At 28.9% G+C, this 18,169-nt stretch overlaps 1 protein-coding gene across 2 annotated transcripts in view; it reads right to left on the bottom strand.

The window, feature by feature from the left end:
• The window catches only part of LOC129966174 (uncharacterized), a 448,724-nt gene that overhangs the window by 244,360 nt on the left and 186,195 nt on the right, over positions 1-18,169 (bottom strand). For both annotated transcript variants that reach the window (XM_056080579.1, XM_056080587.1), the window contains exon 3: positions 8,526-8,819. In XM_056080579.1, the coding sequence (XP_055936554.1) occupies positions 8,526-8,819 (294 nt within the window). The remainder of the gene's footprint in view (positions 1-8,525; positions 8,820-18,169) is intronic.

The following is an 18,169-nucleotide window of genomic DNA, read 5'->3' as shown; positions in this document are numbered from 1 at the left end:
ATAGGAAACAGAATTCAATAGAGATAATCAATGCTAGACTACCTGTTTTCTAAGGGAAGAAAAAGCGGCAAGACAACTAGGAATAGATTTTTATTCTATTTGTTGAAAAGAGCCTAGTGTCGTTTTATCGATAGGCATTTCGCCGAGTCCTTATTTTATTTCTGCTTAGAATGGTTTTTTGATGGGGATTTTCTGTTCTACAAGAAGATAAGGTATGTAAATCACCGTTATTTTCGCGTTAAAATGATTTGCCATTCGTCTGTTAAACCTTAAGTTAGACGAAAGTTAAATCTGTCAGACGGGAAAAATATATATAAAAAAATAATAATCGTCTGTTAGACGAGAAAAAATATTTAAAAAAAAGCTATCGTCTGTTAGATGTGAAAAAATAAAAAAGATTTATCTGTCAGACAATATTTTTTAGATTCTAAAATTTCATACATTTAATATCTAAAAAAATCGTCTGCAAAAGTGATTCCGAATTTATGAACTAAAGATATAAAAATTATTTTTTTAACAAAAAAAATTGTTATTTAAAAGAAATAAGAAGTGCTGACTCAACATTTTACAAATGGCTTTTTTTCGTTATGTAGATGATGGCTTACATATTACAAACGCATATTTTCTTGTTAAGCGATTATAGAAAAATTGGCCAACGAATAATTTTCATCACAATAAACTTTCGCATATATATATATGACTGAAATTATTAAGAATAAATTTTCAAAACACAGTTGATGTAAATTATATGGAATTTAATTTAAGCTTTATTACATTTCACTCTAATATTATATATGCTATTCTCCGTCTTTATAAAGATATGTTTTATTTTATGATAACTTCCTGATAATAATCTTATCACTTTTCCATAAGATAAATAAAAAGAAATATTTTAGAGTATTTTATAAAAATCACGTGTTTAATATTTTTATCATAAAGAAATCTGAAAAACATTAGTTTCATGGAATTATGGGATACCTAGAATTATAAATTTGTTTCACAATTTTGAATGAAATGAAATCGTTTTTAAGGCAAAATCTAAATTATAAAAGTCATTTACATGAATAAATTTGAAAATTTGAAAATAAATTCGAATTTTCTCGCAAAAACAGTACAAAATGTAGTCACCCTTAATAAACAACTTGATAATTTAATGTAATGCAGTTTAAATTACCAAAATGAAAATTCCAGATTTCTGTCTTCTTTAATATTACATTTTTATTATATTTCACAGTTCGCAAAATGGAGAAAAACAACACTTGTAATATAAATTTTATCAAGAAAAACTATGAATAAAATTTCTACATAAGAACAGTATAAAAAATAAATAGTTTAGCGAAACATCCATCCATTTATTCGGAGGAATGAATATCTGCTAATTTTAAAGTAAATATCTTCAATATATTCATTCCGCAAATTTAATATTTTCTATCTTTTAGAGAAAAATATTTTAGCTTAATATAAATGTCATTTATCTTTGGGAAAAACAGATTATTGCTCTTCATAGATTTTTTTTTTCAAAACTATAAAATATAAAATAACATTTGATTTTCACAGCATTGGAATTTTGATGCTTTCAATACATATTTACTTTAAATTGATGTGGAAATATGTGTAAAGGAGAAATTAACTGACATAAGTCACTATAAGCGAAAGGGTTAAAATCAAATTCATAAATATCAATACTGCGAATTTGTGAAACAAATCAAAGCAATTTAATTTATTGCTGTTAAAAATATGTATTTAATCTAAAGCCATCGATGTATAAAAGTGATATTTAAATTTGCAATTATACCTATTTTATATCTGATTTAGTTTCTGAGTTTTTAGTTTCTGATTGTTTCTTTTTCTTTAAACAACAGTGAAATGAACCAGTCGCGTGCGAATTTTTGAAAGGAAAACTGTCTAGCTTACAAATGTGTTGTCATGAGGAAATACAGTGCGCACGAAAGTCAAATTAAACTGTTCTGAATACATCATGCATTACATGAATATGTTTCTTACGATGGTCAAGATTTTATGTTGCTACTTTTAATTCTTCTGTGGTAGCGTTAAGTGCATTCAACTTAAAACTTTTTTCACAAACGTAACAGCGTGCAGTTTTATTGTTATTTGCATGCTTAAAACTCAACCACAGGTTTGCATGTACTGTGGATTTCAAAACAATCTGAAAAAATTCCTCACACCAAGCTAAAATGGATTCCTAAATTACTTCTTTTCTAAGATAATATTTTCAAATCTTTTCAATCCGTAGCAAAAACAATTAAATATTGTATGTTGAAGCGACCACAGATCGCATTAACTGATATCGTAATTCAGCATTTATTATCAAATAAATATTTAATATTATCTCCATTGCCACATTTAAATAAATAATTAATATAAACAAAATACATTTAAAAAACTAAAGCATGTGCAGCTCCTGAAAGCTAATCATTCCAAAAACTAATAACTTTTACATATATTGCTAAAAATATTTCTGCTCTTTTATTTTTATTTAATTAGTTTTATTTGAGCTATTAAATTTTAGTCCATCTGCGTTTAAACATGTGTACAAACCTTATCACTAAAAAAATCTATATAATTCAGGGAATAATTTCAACCTAGACAAAGGATATCGGCGACATATCTTTTCAACCCTTTTGCTTACAATAAGCATGCAATGTATGAAAGGTGCATCAAATTATTGAAATTTGTCTTTTAAATCTATAATTAAATGAAAGTATCAAATAATTTAAAACGAAAAATCACTTGGAAATGCCTCAGTACTGCAACTATCCTTTATGTTATTATTTGAATTGAAATAACAGTAAACGTCCCATGAATTATCATCTATCCAGGAGGTCAAGTGAATTCGTAGATCAATGGGTCATTCTGTACGTTGTCTGTACAGTCTGTTGTACATGTCTGTACATTGAATTATCGCTTGTTTTCAAACGTTAAGCTAAAATTGATTCTTCATAAGAGATATAATTCGTTATACTCAAATTTACATTCAAAATTCAACTCAATTCAAAAGAAAATTCAACTCAATTCACACTTAATGTACACTCAATTCACGTTCCTTTGGATTTGAATCAATGAAACAGTACATTCCTGAAATCCAAAAATGTCATCCTTTTAAATAGTAGTCAGAACGAAATGGTGAAAAAAATATTAATATTTATTACTCGAAGACAAGGAATTTTTAATTTTCCTGTAATAAGTAATAAAAAAAATGTTGTCCTACGGTTAAAAATGCAATAATTTATGCACTTTGACAAATTTATAAATGAGCAGTTTTAGCTTAAAGCCTCAATTTTATACCAAACAATTCATTCACTGCCCTGCTCCTCTTTGTCGAAAAAATATTCCTGATTCACTTATTTATTATTCGGAGACAAAGAATTTTAAATTTTTCTGTAAGGAATAATAATAAAAAAATAATAATGTCATATGGTTTAAAAGTGCAATAATTTATACATTCTGACAAATTTTAAGCAGTTTTAAGCTTAAATCTTCAATTTTATATCAAACAATTTGTTTGGTGTCCTGATCCTCTTTATCAAAAACTATTCTGGAGAACTCTGGATTCGCTTATTTCTAATTCGGAGACAAAGAATTTTTAATTTTTTTCTGTAAGGAATAAAAATAATAAAAAATAAATAATGTCATATGGTTTAAAAGTGCAATAATTTATACATTCTTACGAATTTTAAGCAGTTTTAGCTTAAATCTTCAATTTTATACCAAACAATTTGTTTGGTGTCCTGGTCCTCTTTATCAAAAACTATTCTGGACAACTTTGAATTCGCTTATTTCTAATTCGGAGAAAAAGAATTTTTAATTTTCTTGTAAGAAATAATAAAAAATAAAGTAACACAGCTTAAAACTATAATAATTTATAAATTTTTTAGCTGAAAACCTCAATTTTATACCAAACAATTTATTCAGTTCCTTTTCCTCTCTGTAAAAAAAAAACTATTCTTGATTTGCTTATTTATTATTTAAAAACAAAAAATTTTTAATTTTTCTGTAAAAAATAATAAAAAATATTGTACTACAGTTTAAAACTGCAATGATATATACATTTTGATGAAGTCACAAATGACTTTGAAGCAGTTTTAGCTTAAAACCTCAATTTTATACCGAACATTTTATTCAGTGTCCTGCTCCTCTTCGTCGAAAAAAGAAACCATTCCTGATTCGCTTATGTCGGATGGTGGACTAAAACTTCTCGACCAAAAAATAAAGAATATATCCCTGTCGGATATTTGCCGGTCAAACTATGTGCAGCCCATTTCTTTTTCTTCCTCTCCAGGACACGGTAAACAACACGAATGCGAGTGAAAGTAAATATTCTTTTCTGGAAGGCAGACGGACGGACAAGATTTTCTTCCGGCGAAAGACCGGAGGCCGGGGTGGCGCCCACCCCACCTCCACGGGCACTTGTGCTTCATGTGCTTTGGCTGTGTGCTAGTCTTCACGCTCTATTTCAGTCTTCTCTCTCAGAAACACGCGCCAATTTCTTCTTCTTAGCTGAAGCATAAGTAATAGGCGCCGGGAGGAAGACAAGAAAGGAAAAGGATAAAGACTTTTGGAAAGTGAGTTTATGTGAAGAACAATTTATGGATGTGTAATTTGAATGTGATTTATTTTATTGCAAGTTGGATGCATGGTCTAGAGTTTAATGTTTATCGTATATAACATTGATTTTATTCAATGAGATAGTTCACAGGACACCATCTTCGTGAAAAGATATAATTTGATCTCCATTCGGGAGGCAATTATGGGCTTGTTTAGATATTCTTTTTTCAATGTCACAAGTTATAGATTTGAATATTTGTAATACAAATAATCATGCGCTTGAATATCTTATACATGAAATCAATGTTTTTATCCTTTGTTTTGAACTGAAGCCTGAGCATTTTGCATCAGATCAGTATGTTTAAAATTGGACAGACGAAGAAATTGGCCAAGTATACCCGACCATCAAAAACCTGCAACTGTTTTTTCGACTGATTAGGGAGATAAGAAAGGAAATAATAAAGATTTATAGACATTTAATTCAATCGTAAGTTTATGTAAAACAAAATAATGGGCATGGAATTTGAGTACCCTTTATTTTTTGTTAATTTCGGTATTGAACCCAGAGCGTCACAGCGAACTTTATTTCTCTTTAGTAAAATTATTTTTTTTCCTTCCACAGAAGTTGATGACAACCTAGAATATAAGGATATTCATTCGCAGAACAATTATAGACTTGAACTCTAGAGAATATTATCAGTCATTGTGTTAAATAACCCTATATATTGTTAAGAATTTGCAATATTGTTTCTCCGTGCAGTCTCTTTGGAAGAAGACAGTTTTGCATCTATAGTAATAAATGTTGAATGGATACTGCATTATTGTGTCTCGCCTTAGAGAAAAAAATAAAGGACCCGGAATGTCCAAAGATCTTGATGTAAGCATTAAGATTCGAGTAGTAACAGCATTTGTTTTAGAACATTAGATACTCTATCATGGGAGCTATAAAAACAGAGTCGAGTAGAAAGAAGTAGTCAGTAGATGAGTCGAGAGACATGAGTAGTTGAATAGAGCTCAAGCGAGTAGTTAAGCGAATTTCTCTTTTGGGTATTGCTTTCTTGTTGGTTCTCTCTGATAACCCTGTGCTGTTCCAGTTGTTTATTACCGATTTTCTACTGTTTATTATAATTGTTGCTTTGTTTATATTTTTCCGTGTTTTTTTTAACTTATAATGATTATATATATAACAGAGAGCTTCTTTTTTAGTTCATTAAGTTGCAATTATAATTCCCAAACCCTATTTCCATATACAGTGATTATAATTGGGTAAATGTTTTCTTCTTAATATTTTACATTATAATTACAAATTGCGGATGCAATTATAACTAAGCCACCGGATTTTTAATTCAACCACAATTTAATAATTTATTTTTTATAAAAATATTGCAACGTTATTTTATAATATAAAATTTTAATTCATGTATACTTTGTATGATAAACCTTAATTATAACAGAAGCTTCTTTCTTATGAATATATTAATAAGTTGCTAAGCTTTAGCTTGCCTATTTTACTATAAAAATATCAAATATGATGCTTATATTATACACAACTATTTATTTTTTACATTTTTCAATGCATCGGTAAGGTTTGATCTAAAATCCATCATGTAATATTTTGAATTTCTAGATGATTAATTATCAAGAACGCATAGTGTGATAGTACGATTTTTATTTCATTTTTATTGTATCATTTATTTCGGTAGCGTTGATCTTTTTTAAGCTAGAAACAAATCTTTTTAAATATGCTACTAAAGAGAAATCCCTATGGATTTTTTTAAATATATCCATTGCTTATTTCATCACATGACTCTGACGTCATATAAGTCTTCAAGAATCGATGAAAAAATCTTTCTGGTTAGTGTCTAGCTGATTTGTACTCATATAATAACTTTTATTAAGAATTTTTTGAGCAAACAGTTGAATATGTATTTTATCATAAACCAGTTTACATATTGCAATGTCACTCAAAATCAACGACGTATAGCATCTTTATATAACAAGCAAGATAAGTAACGCAGAGATTACCGACGTACATGGTAGAATGTCCATACAGTACAAAGAAAAAAGCTGGTAATGTATGAAATACTTAGTTGGTGAAGATCAATTTCACCAACAATATTCTTATATTGCAATTTCATGTAAAAACCTGCAGGCAAGCAAAATATAATCCCAAGGTAACAGCACAAAAAATAATCAGTACATATAATACGTAAAATGTATTCTGGCAATGTATTCCGCACAACATGACAAAATAGGGCATTCTACAAGAACAATATTTTTTGTGTGCGTGGCTTGATGATATCAAGTATTGAAAGGAAACAATAAAGAGAGAGGAGAAAAAAAAAAAAAAAAAAAAAAAACAAGAGCTAGGCACAAGAGTGGAAAATGCGGTAACAGGGTGATCACTGTATTGACAAAAGACAAACCCCAAGTCCATTTAGTTCCATTACGGACAACTCAAACACAAACACTCGCTGGAAACCGAGAAGATAAACAGAGAACCCACTCAAGAAGGTTGGGGAAGATCCCAAGAAATCGAGGCTTCCGGGCGCTCTTTGCCTAACTTTTAAGATGCACAGCCAGTAGGTCCATCAGGGGAAATAGAAGAGGATGGAAAACCCATGTTGCTGTTTACTGTTATCAAAGTGTGGATCATGGGAAAGTTGTTTTATTTTACATTGAATTAAGTATATTATTTTATATCTCATAAGATATGAAATAAGGGCAAGCATTTTTTTAATTTCATGACATTGAAGGGCAAAAAGTCAAAATCGTAGATTTATTAATAAGGCATTTGCTCCAACAAAAATAAAAAATGGCCCATTTTTTGAGATAGTTTTTTTAATAGTTATAATCTTTCCTTAAAGTTTCAGTTTAACTACGTTAATAAAATATTTTATTATATTATTTCTTATGAGTTTAGCATAAAAATGCGTTTTAAAGATTCAATTAAATTTATAATTTTTCACATTGTGTAAAGATATTTAAAAAAAAAAAACATGCAAAAAAATAAGTACATTGTTTCTAAATTTCAGTATCAACGTCACTTCTGAAATTTCTGTCTTCGATCTATATATTTATGTGTTATTGTTAAAGTATAAAATTCATTATTTCATAGAATTTGATCAGTTATATTTGAGATAATTAGATCTTCTATGATATGACTAATAAATCATAATCAATTATTTCATGAAATAATAGTGAATTCTTGGAAATAACTAAATTATGCACATTAACGGTAACACATACATAATATTATGTTCATTTCCCATTCCGTCTGTCATAAATGGGCACTTTTATTTTGTAGAAAGTTTATACGCCACGAGGGAGATTAATTTTCGTGAATTCTGTATTTGGTGTGATTTTATTTTAACTATTTTTCCCAAATGTTAATTTTAATTTTAATTTTAAATCATAATATTTTGCTTCCATTTGAAACGAGTACTTTTTCATGTATTTTAAATATAATAAAATTAGATACATAACCATTAATAAAATAAATATCTCCTCCTCTGCCTTTTGTCTCATTCTGAATTAAAGCCAAATTCACAAAAGTAAGGTTAATTTTCGTATAAAAAAGTCGATAGTGATATTAATTATTACTATCATCTAGATTAATTCGATATATTTAATAATGTGCTTAAATTTGAAAATCATTAACATATAAGAAATATTCTCGGTTATTTCATATAATTCCACCCTTCAGCTTTTATTAATAAACTTGTGCAAATCATTAAGACTATTCAAAGCGAATAATGTTATGAATTATTTATATGTCTCTATATGATCAGCCTAAACATTACAGAGAAAAGTTATTTCAATGCTGAGTAAGCACATTACTTATTTACACCCATTCCTTTCCTAATACACAACGCTAATCCACTTAGCAGTCTTCAATGCAACTATTAGGTAAATACATCTAGTAAAAGCAAAGGATTATGTCTTAGTGATCCGCTTACCATCCAAGCAGATTTTCCGATGGTAGCTCCAGCCGCTGCTATGCTGCAACGGACCCTCCAGGGATACGTTCTGAGAGTCCTCCCTCACTAAAATACACTTTTGGTCCACGTGGTCGATAAAGTAGCCCTCGCAGTTGTTACTTTCCAGGCATTTTCTGTAACAAGCTGTAGGGGCTGTCTTGGGCAGAAGTTCCAATGGACCGAATACAACAAGATCTTCACTTGGCAAACGCAGTCCAGGAGTCCGTTCGAATGTCACTCGACCCTTGGTGCAGTTGCCAGACATTGAAGAAACTGAAAAGAAAATTGAATTAGTAAGAATCTTATTACTTGTACGCTAAATAGGAAAAATGTACTTCCGATTTTAATGAATATTTTTTGTGGAAAGAAAACTGAATGAAAACGAATTTTATTACTTAGAACTATGTACTTTCGATTTTATTGAATATTTTTTGTAGAAAGGGAACTGAATTAAAACGAATTTCATTACTTAGAAATATGTACTTCCAATTCTACTGAATATTTTTTTTTTTTTTTTTTTTTGTAGAAAGGGAACTGAATTAAAACGAATTTTATTACTTAGAAATATGTACGTCCGATTCTATTGAATATTTTTTTGTAGAAAGAAAATTGAATTAAAATGAATTTTATTACTTAGAAAAATGTACTTCCGATTTTATTGAGTATTTTTTGTGGAAAGAAAATTGAATTAAAATGAATTTTATTACTTAAAAAAATGTACTTCCGATTTTATTGAATATATTTTAGTAGAAAGAAAATTCCGTTTAAATAAATTTTCTTACTTAGAAAAATAAAAATATACTTATTTATACCGATTTTATATAATATTTAATGTTTTTATTTGGAGAAAGGAAATTGAATAAAACGAATTTTATTGCTAAGAAAAATGTACTTCCGATTTTGATGCATAAAATTACACTAAGTGACTAAATTAAATTTTGAACCCTGAAACATCACGATGAAAATGAAAAGGCTTTTGAATTATAATTATTTGAATTTTAACTAGCTCAATGATTAAGTAATTAGAAGATAATTTAATTTTTTTTGTTTTGTTTTCCTTTTAAAGAATACAATACATTCTTTAAGAACTAAAGTATATATAAAGAATAACAAACTGATGAATGTGTTTCAGCATCTGATAAAAGAAAATAATTTTTGCATGCGAACTGGCTTATGCTTATTTTACTGGAAAATATTTTCAAATTAAATTTATTAAAACTTTTTAAACAAAATTTAGCAAGAAGTAAAATACAAAGTGTTTTAACTTTATTAGTAAGAAATTACTTCGTGCTTTCGATAAGCGAAGAATTTAAATGATCAATCATTGGGAGCTGTTTTACAGATAAATGAATATAGAAAATCTTTATTTTTTTTAAAATATCCTTTAAAGCAACTTGTACTGGATAAATCAGCCATTGTTTGTCAGTAACAAAAAAAAAATCTTTCTTTTCTTGGAAAATTTTCAAGTTTTAATTTTCTGCCATTTTAATGAGCTTATAAAAAACATTTAAAACTTAAAACAAGTTAGTCGTCGATTTTTTTTTCTACAAAATGTTTCGCTACTTTTTAAGCAGTCAACTTGAATAAAATACATCGAATATGTTGCAATGGAATTTGGGATGAATAATTGTACGTAATTTTTTATTGAATAGAAATTGTCTTTAAAATAGGCTGGATCTAATGAAATATTTATGAATAAAAATTGAAACATAGAATATAATTTAGTAATATAACTGAACTATACACAGTGAAAAAGGATTTGAATAAAGTGAATTTTTTTATTACTGCTCATATGAATATAAACTAATTGTACTTAAAGTATGAAAATTTTATTTTATTTTATACTGTTAATGTCTGAACAAGTTTCTTTATAAAACTGATAGAATTTTGCTTCTATTTTTTGGGAGGTTATTCTGATTTTTATATTTACATTTTCGTACAATTAATTCTATTTTTAATGCTACATCTTTAGATGATATTTTCTCAAATTCTAATCTTTGATAGAATTTCCTTACGAAAAACCTCAGAAATTACAATCGAATGCATACTTTTTTGTTCAAATTTGATATAATAATTTCTCAATATGTTCTGTAGTTCCTAAACTAGAGAATAAGTAATCTATTTTTTTTAGAAATATTTTATAAATGTTTTAGTACTTCACATTGTGAAAAAATGTATGTTTTTGTGTTATTTATCAGTCGAACTCCAATATTTAAAGAATGGGTAAAATTCCAGATTATATTTTAGTTCAGAAACTAGATAATATATTTTTTAAGGCTATATGCTAAAGTTTAAGCAAATCATTTATTAAACCTCTATTCTAGAAAATTTTTGCTTAATATTTCTTTTTAACCAAGAAAAGTCCTTGTTTTCTAATTTTTAAAAACTTTCATCATTTTACCCTCAGCACTCAAAAAGTAATCCGATGCATAATTCATCACTTAATACAAGGGCTTATTTATTGCTCTAAAAAATAAATATATATAATTGTTTTAAGTTTGAATTTCTCCGAAAAATTAATTTACATCTTTTTATCCCTTTCTAGATATTTTTAACAATTATAAATGAAAAATAAATAAATGAAACGCCAAAAGGATGCACCGTCTTGAATGGTGAGTGAAAGGCACCATCCGAGTGCAAAGAGTAAAAAGATATATTTTTGTTTCATAGATGTTTTTTCAATGTTTTCTGTGCAAGTATTCAAAAATTTCTATTTTCTAGTATTTTTCAAAAATTTAATCACGATCGTAGTCGCATACTTTAAAGAAAGAAATTATTTTAATAGGAGGAATTTTACATTACTTAAAAAAAATCATTTTATTAAAATGTTTGAACAATGTACAATTTTAAAGGATGTAAATATGGTGAACTTTTCTGCAATTTCCAATTTGATTATTATGAATGAATTGTAGACAACCTGATGTGGAATAATTGTAAACTTATCCATTATTTTCAACAACAATCTATTCTCAACTTCTCAACGCAACTTTTATCTTCTTCTAAAGCAATCAAATCTCGACGCAACATATCATTCCAGATTTTGCCATTTATCTCCTCCCATTCTTTTATATCAGGGCAAAACAGATTTGAAGATAAACATCCATTATTTCCAACAACAATTTAGTCTGAACTTCTCAACGCAACCCTATCTTCTTCTAAAGAAATCAAATCTCAACGCAACATATCATTCCAGATTTTGTCATTTATCACCTCCCATGCCTTCCTATCAGGGCGAAACCGATTTAAAGATGTTAAGCTTATCCATTGTTTCCAACAACAATCTAGTCTGAACTTCTCAAGCAACTATTTTCTTCTAAAGCTATCAAAACTCAATGCAACATTTCAATCTAAATTTTGCCATTTATCTCCTCCCATTCCCTCCTATCAGGGCAAAATAGATTTGAAGATGTTAAACTTATTCATTGTTTCTAACAACAATCTAGTCTGAACTTACCAACGCAACCTGCCTTTTTCTAAAGCAATCAAATATCAACGCAACTCTACCTTCTTCTAAAGCAATCAAATCTCAACGCAACATTTCATTCCAGATTTTGCCATTTATCTCCTCCCATTCGTTCCTATCAGGGCAAACCGAACCCACTTTCTCAAATTCGGAAAAGTTAGCTCCTCCAAAGCCGGGCTTCACGCTGATTAAGAAGAGGAGTCATGACTTGGGCATTTCAGGAGTCCTAACTTTTGGCGGGAGAAAGACAAAGGAGAAGAAGACTAAGAAAAAATAGGGGGAATTGCATTCGAAGTTCAGCTGGAATAGATTAACTTTCTAATTGAATCCGGGCTCACTTTCTGTGGAGAAAGAAAGAACGAAGATGAATCCTCCGGAAACGCCCGTTCCAGGAGTGTGATAGTTTTATTTCGTACTTGCTTCGAGCTTGGAACTTATTCTGTTGGATTGTCGTCTTCCAGCGAATAATTGCTGCAAGTTGGAAAGAGTTCTCTGCTGACAAATGAAAACTATATTCGTAGCTCGTCAAAAGATTCTTTTTAACTCAAAAATCAAAAATAGAGAATGAGAAGAGGCAAAATAAGTGAAACATTCATTTCTGAAGTCCAAAATTCTGTTCAAAATCTAGATATCGAAGAAGAGGATTATTACTAAAATGTAAGGTAAAAGTATCAAAAGCAAAAAAAAAAAGTATTTAAAAGTGCGATTTTTTACAAATTAAAGGCAAATCATCAAGAAAACGGGAACAGAATATCTTCAAACGATTAACTATATCATTTGGAAATACAGAGACTAATATGATACTGGATAAGAGAAAAACAAAAAAATTAATATGTAATAATATTAACATAAAATGAATTTTATAAATCGAAAACAATGGAGTAATATCAAGAAACAATGATTTTCATAACGCTGTACATATAAAATGCTTATGACGAGAAAATCAAAAGCTGTAAATAAGTTCATGAAAATAAGAGAATTGAAGCGAATAAATCGGAATTCATTTATTCAAATAAAAAATTACATAAAAAGGTGTTTCAGTTCTTTTTTTAAAAAGAATTATAGTTATTTTAATCTATGAGTAGTCGTTCTAGTCGTTGAATTACCTGCATTTCAGAATGACAGAGAATATTTTTTTTCTTTTTCTTATTTAGGAACGAAAAACAATGTAAAAAGAAGGATTGTTCAACTTTTAGGGTAATAACAAAATGATACTTTCTTCAATTATATAATTTTTAAACAATCTCGGAGAAATCTCAATGTATTTTTGATTCTAGCGTATGCACGAAAAGCGTATAATGTATCAATTTTTTTACAACTATTTTGGGTGTTTTACCCTTTACTTAATGAACAGAAGCACTATCATCACAGTTGAAAAAGTACATTTCTGCCTTTCTGAGGAAAAAAAATTGTCCTTCCTTCCTTCTTTTTTTTTTGCTACCTAAAATGGCATTATGCCAATAGAGTTATAATCATTTCCTTATAGTTCATCATACGTGTCATTTTCGACCATATGATTTTCCTTAATGACTTTATTCTGCGTGAAAAGTAAAAAATATAATATTCTTACAGTTTGAAAGTTTCAACATCTTCTCTGGTAATGTACAATGTCTTCAACCGCTTAATGATAAATGTATCTGATGCTGACTTAAAAAAAAAAATTCATAATTCCTTTTTTTATTTTTCAAATTAATGTACGACTATTTCCTTAACATGAGCGACTATTTCCTTAACATGCTTAATATGTGTAACTATAAAGATTTTTGCACAATAATAAACCATATATTAAAAATTGATTTGATATTCAAAGAAAAAATAGTTAGAGTTAAAAATTATCTTATTAGTTATTGTGCTTTATATCCTAATTTTAATCATGAAAGTTCAAATGCAAAATTTAAAATACACATTTCAATTCAATTTGCAATTTTTCCGAAATGAAAGATAATAATATCAATGAGTATTTCAGATATAAAAACTGAAATCTGTTAAAAATTCATTTGATTCCAAGTTACATATGTCAGCTCTTTAACAAATTTGCATGGGAAACTTCATTAACTGGCGTAGAGAAAAATTCGCCTACACACAAGTCGAATGCGCTTAAAAATTCTACGAGCGAAGCATTAATTTTAAGCGAAGGCATTAAGTGCTTTATCTTGTCACTTGATTTTTATTTTTGTCTTTTAGCTCAAAATGCCTGTAATTCAGGAGTGAAAATTGCGCTGAATGAATCTCGAAGTTTGTTTATAAAATATTTGTCTTCCTGCTTCTCACCGGTGTGAAAGAGACAGTGCCAGGTATAAATCCGGAGAATAAAATTTTATTTCAGAGTTTTAACACTGAATTGAAAATATTAAAGTATGGCACAAAAAAAGCTTTAAAGGCTTTTAAATGCACCAGTACGTAATCAATATAAACGATGAGCCAATATAGAAGGAATATTGTTTTAAATTTAATACATTACAATAATTCATTTAAATGATCATGAAATCAATTCATTTGAAAAGTTCAAACCCAATACGTCAGCTATTAAAGAGTGTGACAAAATTAACGCAAGATTTGAATTTGTCACCATTCTGCAGTAAAGTGTCGGCAAAACTATTAAAAACTGTTTCACAGCTGATAGTCTAGGATTAGTAAAAATGGAACGTTACACGATAGAACAACGTGTTTTTATTGTTGAACAATATTTCAAAATAATGAAAGTCTTGAGGCCACAGTTCGAATATCTGAGAATTGGCCCCGTAAATCGTGTGATTTAACACCACTGGATTTCTTTTTATGGGGTTATTTGAAGTCAAAGGTCTATGCAACAAACCCAGAGGCACACATGCATTGAAAGGGGAAATTCAACGCTGCATCAATGAAATTCCGCCACATTTATGCAAAATGGCCATAGAAAATTTCGACAAAAAGTCTGCGTATGTGCCAGCGAATCCGTGGGGGCTATTTTCTCTATGTGTTATTCCATGCCTAACCCTATCCTGTGTACTTTACGATTCAATAAAAATATAACAATTTGAACAGAAAAAAAATGTGTTTTTTTTTATTTAATTCAAATTTGGCGTTAACAAGTTGGACTCGGTGCAATGCTCCGTTTTTACTAACCCTAAACTATCAATTGTCTAATGTTTATTACTAGGGTTAACAACATTTAACTGAACAAATTACGGCAAATTCAAATCTTGCCTTAATTTTGAGACACCATTTATTAGAGAATATGATATATGGAGTATGAAGTGTTTTGTTATTTTAGTGTCAGTATTAAATAATTATTTTTTTATTTCTAAGTTTTTATTTTCAGAAAACACTGATATAATTGATTTATGTGATTTTTTGGGTATTCACTACGAGCCTAGGAAATACAGCTACAATGCTTTTAACTTAAAAAAATATATTTATTTAATCAGTTTGTAATTCTAATATAAAAATGAATAAATAATTATTTATTTTTATTTTAACTCCTTTTCATATTTCTATATTTACATTTCAAAATTTTTCTTTATTTTCTAATTTTGTAAGCTACTTAAAAAATTTCTTATTTTTTATTTGGACTCATATTTATTCAAGACGGCCGGATCTAACAAGTGTTCTTACAGTACAAAATCAAAATAAATTATTTTACATTTTAAGTTTATATTGAGAATTTTCAGTTTGTTATATCCAAATTATTATTGAGAATTACAGTTTGTTATATCGGAAACAAAGTACATTTTAGATTAAATTTTCCTCATAACAAGTTTTTCTTTCCTTCACTTAAAATTATTCATTTTTCCCCTACGGTTTTTATGGAATATTTTCTGAAGTGAAAGGACTTTTTTTACTATCTGATAATTATCTATATTTCATTTCATTCATTTATTTTCATGTTTACTCATTCATGTTAATCAAGTTTATTATTCATGTCCAATTAATTTCATTTCTTTTCAAATTCTCAATTTTTTCGTTTGGCATTTGTAATCAGAGCATCTGTGCTGATTTAAACAATAATATAAAAATTCCTTTTCTTGTCGTTTAGATTTCATTTTCCTAAATAATATAATAAATTAAATAAAGACTTTCTTGTAAATGCTTTCATATTTGACTTTTCGAGATTCATTCCAATGAAAACATTTTTACTTTAACAGTAAAATTCAGTGCGATAATGAGTTTAGTAAATTATAAGATATAATAAGTAAATAAAGATTTATAATATTTTTAATAGAATGCTTATAAATATATTTAAAATTTATAGATGGAAAAGATATTTTAGATAAGACAAAACAATTAACCGTGATCTTAAAGAAGTTGATATTCTTCAATTAAACCGGGTTTTGTATTAGATTTATCAATTGCTATTTCATCTTTTGATTCCTCAACTTCATAAGTTGCTCTAAATTTTTTACTCACGGAATACATGGAGATAGAACCAGTTTAATCATAACGAGTTCTCGCTATGATTAATAAATGGAAAATGTACATTCTATTTTAATCTTTAATATAAAGAGATTTCTTGAAAAAGTTGTAATAATTATATTTATTAGTCTAGATTTGGGATTTCAGCTTATGAGTTGATTTTTATTTTCTCATATACAAAGTATAGAGATAATATAATGATCGTCAAAAAAATTCGCACTCGAGATTTCGACGAATAACCACGTTTTAGGCCTTCCTGCTTTCTAAAAAACAAATTTTAGGAAAATGTCCGCCTGTCTGTCTGTGACTAAGATAACCCAAGATGGATGAAATTCGATACAAATGTTTAAAACCAAATTTGTAGATTTTCTATCTAATTTTGAGAAAAATCCTTCTAGAAAAAGTCTATCCGTCCGGCTGTTCGTATATAAGTCAGCATAAGTAACTATAGTCAGCATAAGTAACTATAAAACGAATTGAAGTAGATAAATAAAGTTAAGATATACAAATTAATCTTTAGTATAAACACTACCAAATTTTGAATCTAACAAGGGGTTGACCGTCTGTCGGTCTGTACTTTCAGAAACATGTAAACGCGATAACTCAAAAACGTAATAATTTAAATATATAAAATTTAGCACGTGATGTTGCGGCTTTAAGTGTGGTTTTATGTCAAATGTTTGTTCCAATCGGTTAAGAACGCGTCTGAAACCCAAATTCGGTTTTTAAGTACATTTGTCCGCATGTCAGGGATTAACTGCCAAACCATTTACCAAGGGTCACATGATCGATTCAACAAAAATGCTAAATTCATACAAAAGGTAAATATTTCGTAACTATTATACGCGTCAATACCATGCAAGGCGTTCACTGTTGTAACAGCTTTATTAGAGAGTATGCGGGAAAGATTTGAGGAGACCACCCCTCTGGTTCATTTTTTGAATGATCAACTCTCAATATTTCTTTTAAACTTCAGTCCTCTCATGAAGTAGCTAAAGAGAATGATTTCAATCAATAGAATATAAAAAGGACGAAAAGGAAGTTGATGTTGATGAGGAGTTAAAATTACCAGTCACAAGAAACATTATGAAGAATTTTTTCAACAAAATACAATTTTTTGCAGTTAATTATAGGTCTATTATTTTCTTACAAACCATATATATAAATTATGTAATTTATAGGAGATAATTCTTGGAGTTATTGGACATTAAAAATTCTTATAGAAGAAATTGCATGAATCCTTCAGTCATAACTGGAGTCTGAATATCACAAATAAAAAAAAATCGTTATGCTTTTCTACATATTCATCTCAAAATGGCATGTCATAAAGTATCTTGCCTTTCACCGAGAACAGAATTTTTAAAGAATTTCATTAATAACATGGGCGAACCTCGCTCGGCTAAGATAAATACGTCTTCTACCTTACAGCTTTTTCTGTACCGTGAACCAAGTGAAATACGAAAGGAAGTCGAAGGAAGGGTGGGGAGTGATGAGGTTACCTGGGAAGCGAAAAAACCCCCTTTCGCACTCACTACACCCCCTAATCTCGAACCTGGGCTCCCTCATTTGATCAGAGTGATTTCTTTTCTCCCTGATAACGAGAGTATGGGGTGGGTTGGCCTGTTGGTTCTGCTTCCGTACCAAATTCAATCAGGGGCATTAGACGGGGCCAGGGGGGAACAGAAGAACTATGTCTTTTTCTCTTGTCTTTAGCAATCACGTCTGGCATCCACCCCCTCCCCCGACGCCGAAAGGCATTCTGGGATAG

This window comes from Argiope bruennichi, chromosome 1, assembly GCF_947563725.1.
Source record: "Argiope bruennichi chromosome 1, qqArgBrue1.1, whole genome shotgun sequence".
Classification (NCBI taxonomy): Eukaryota; Metazoa; Arthropoda; class Arachnida; order Araneae; family Araneidae; genus Argiope; species Argiope bruennichi.
The sequence above is the reverse complement of the archived record's forward strand: the minus strand, read 5'-3'. Positions and strand labels throughout refer to the sequence as shown.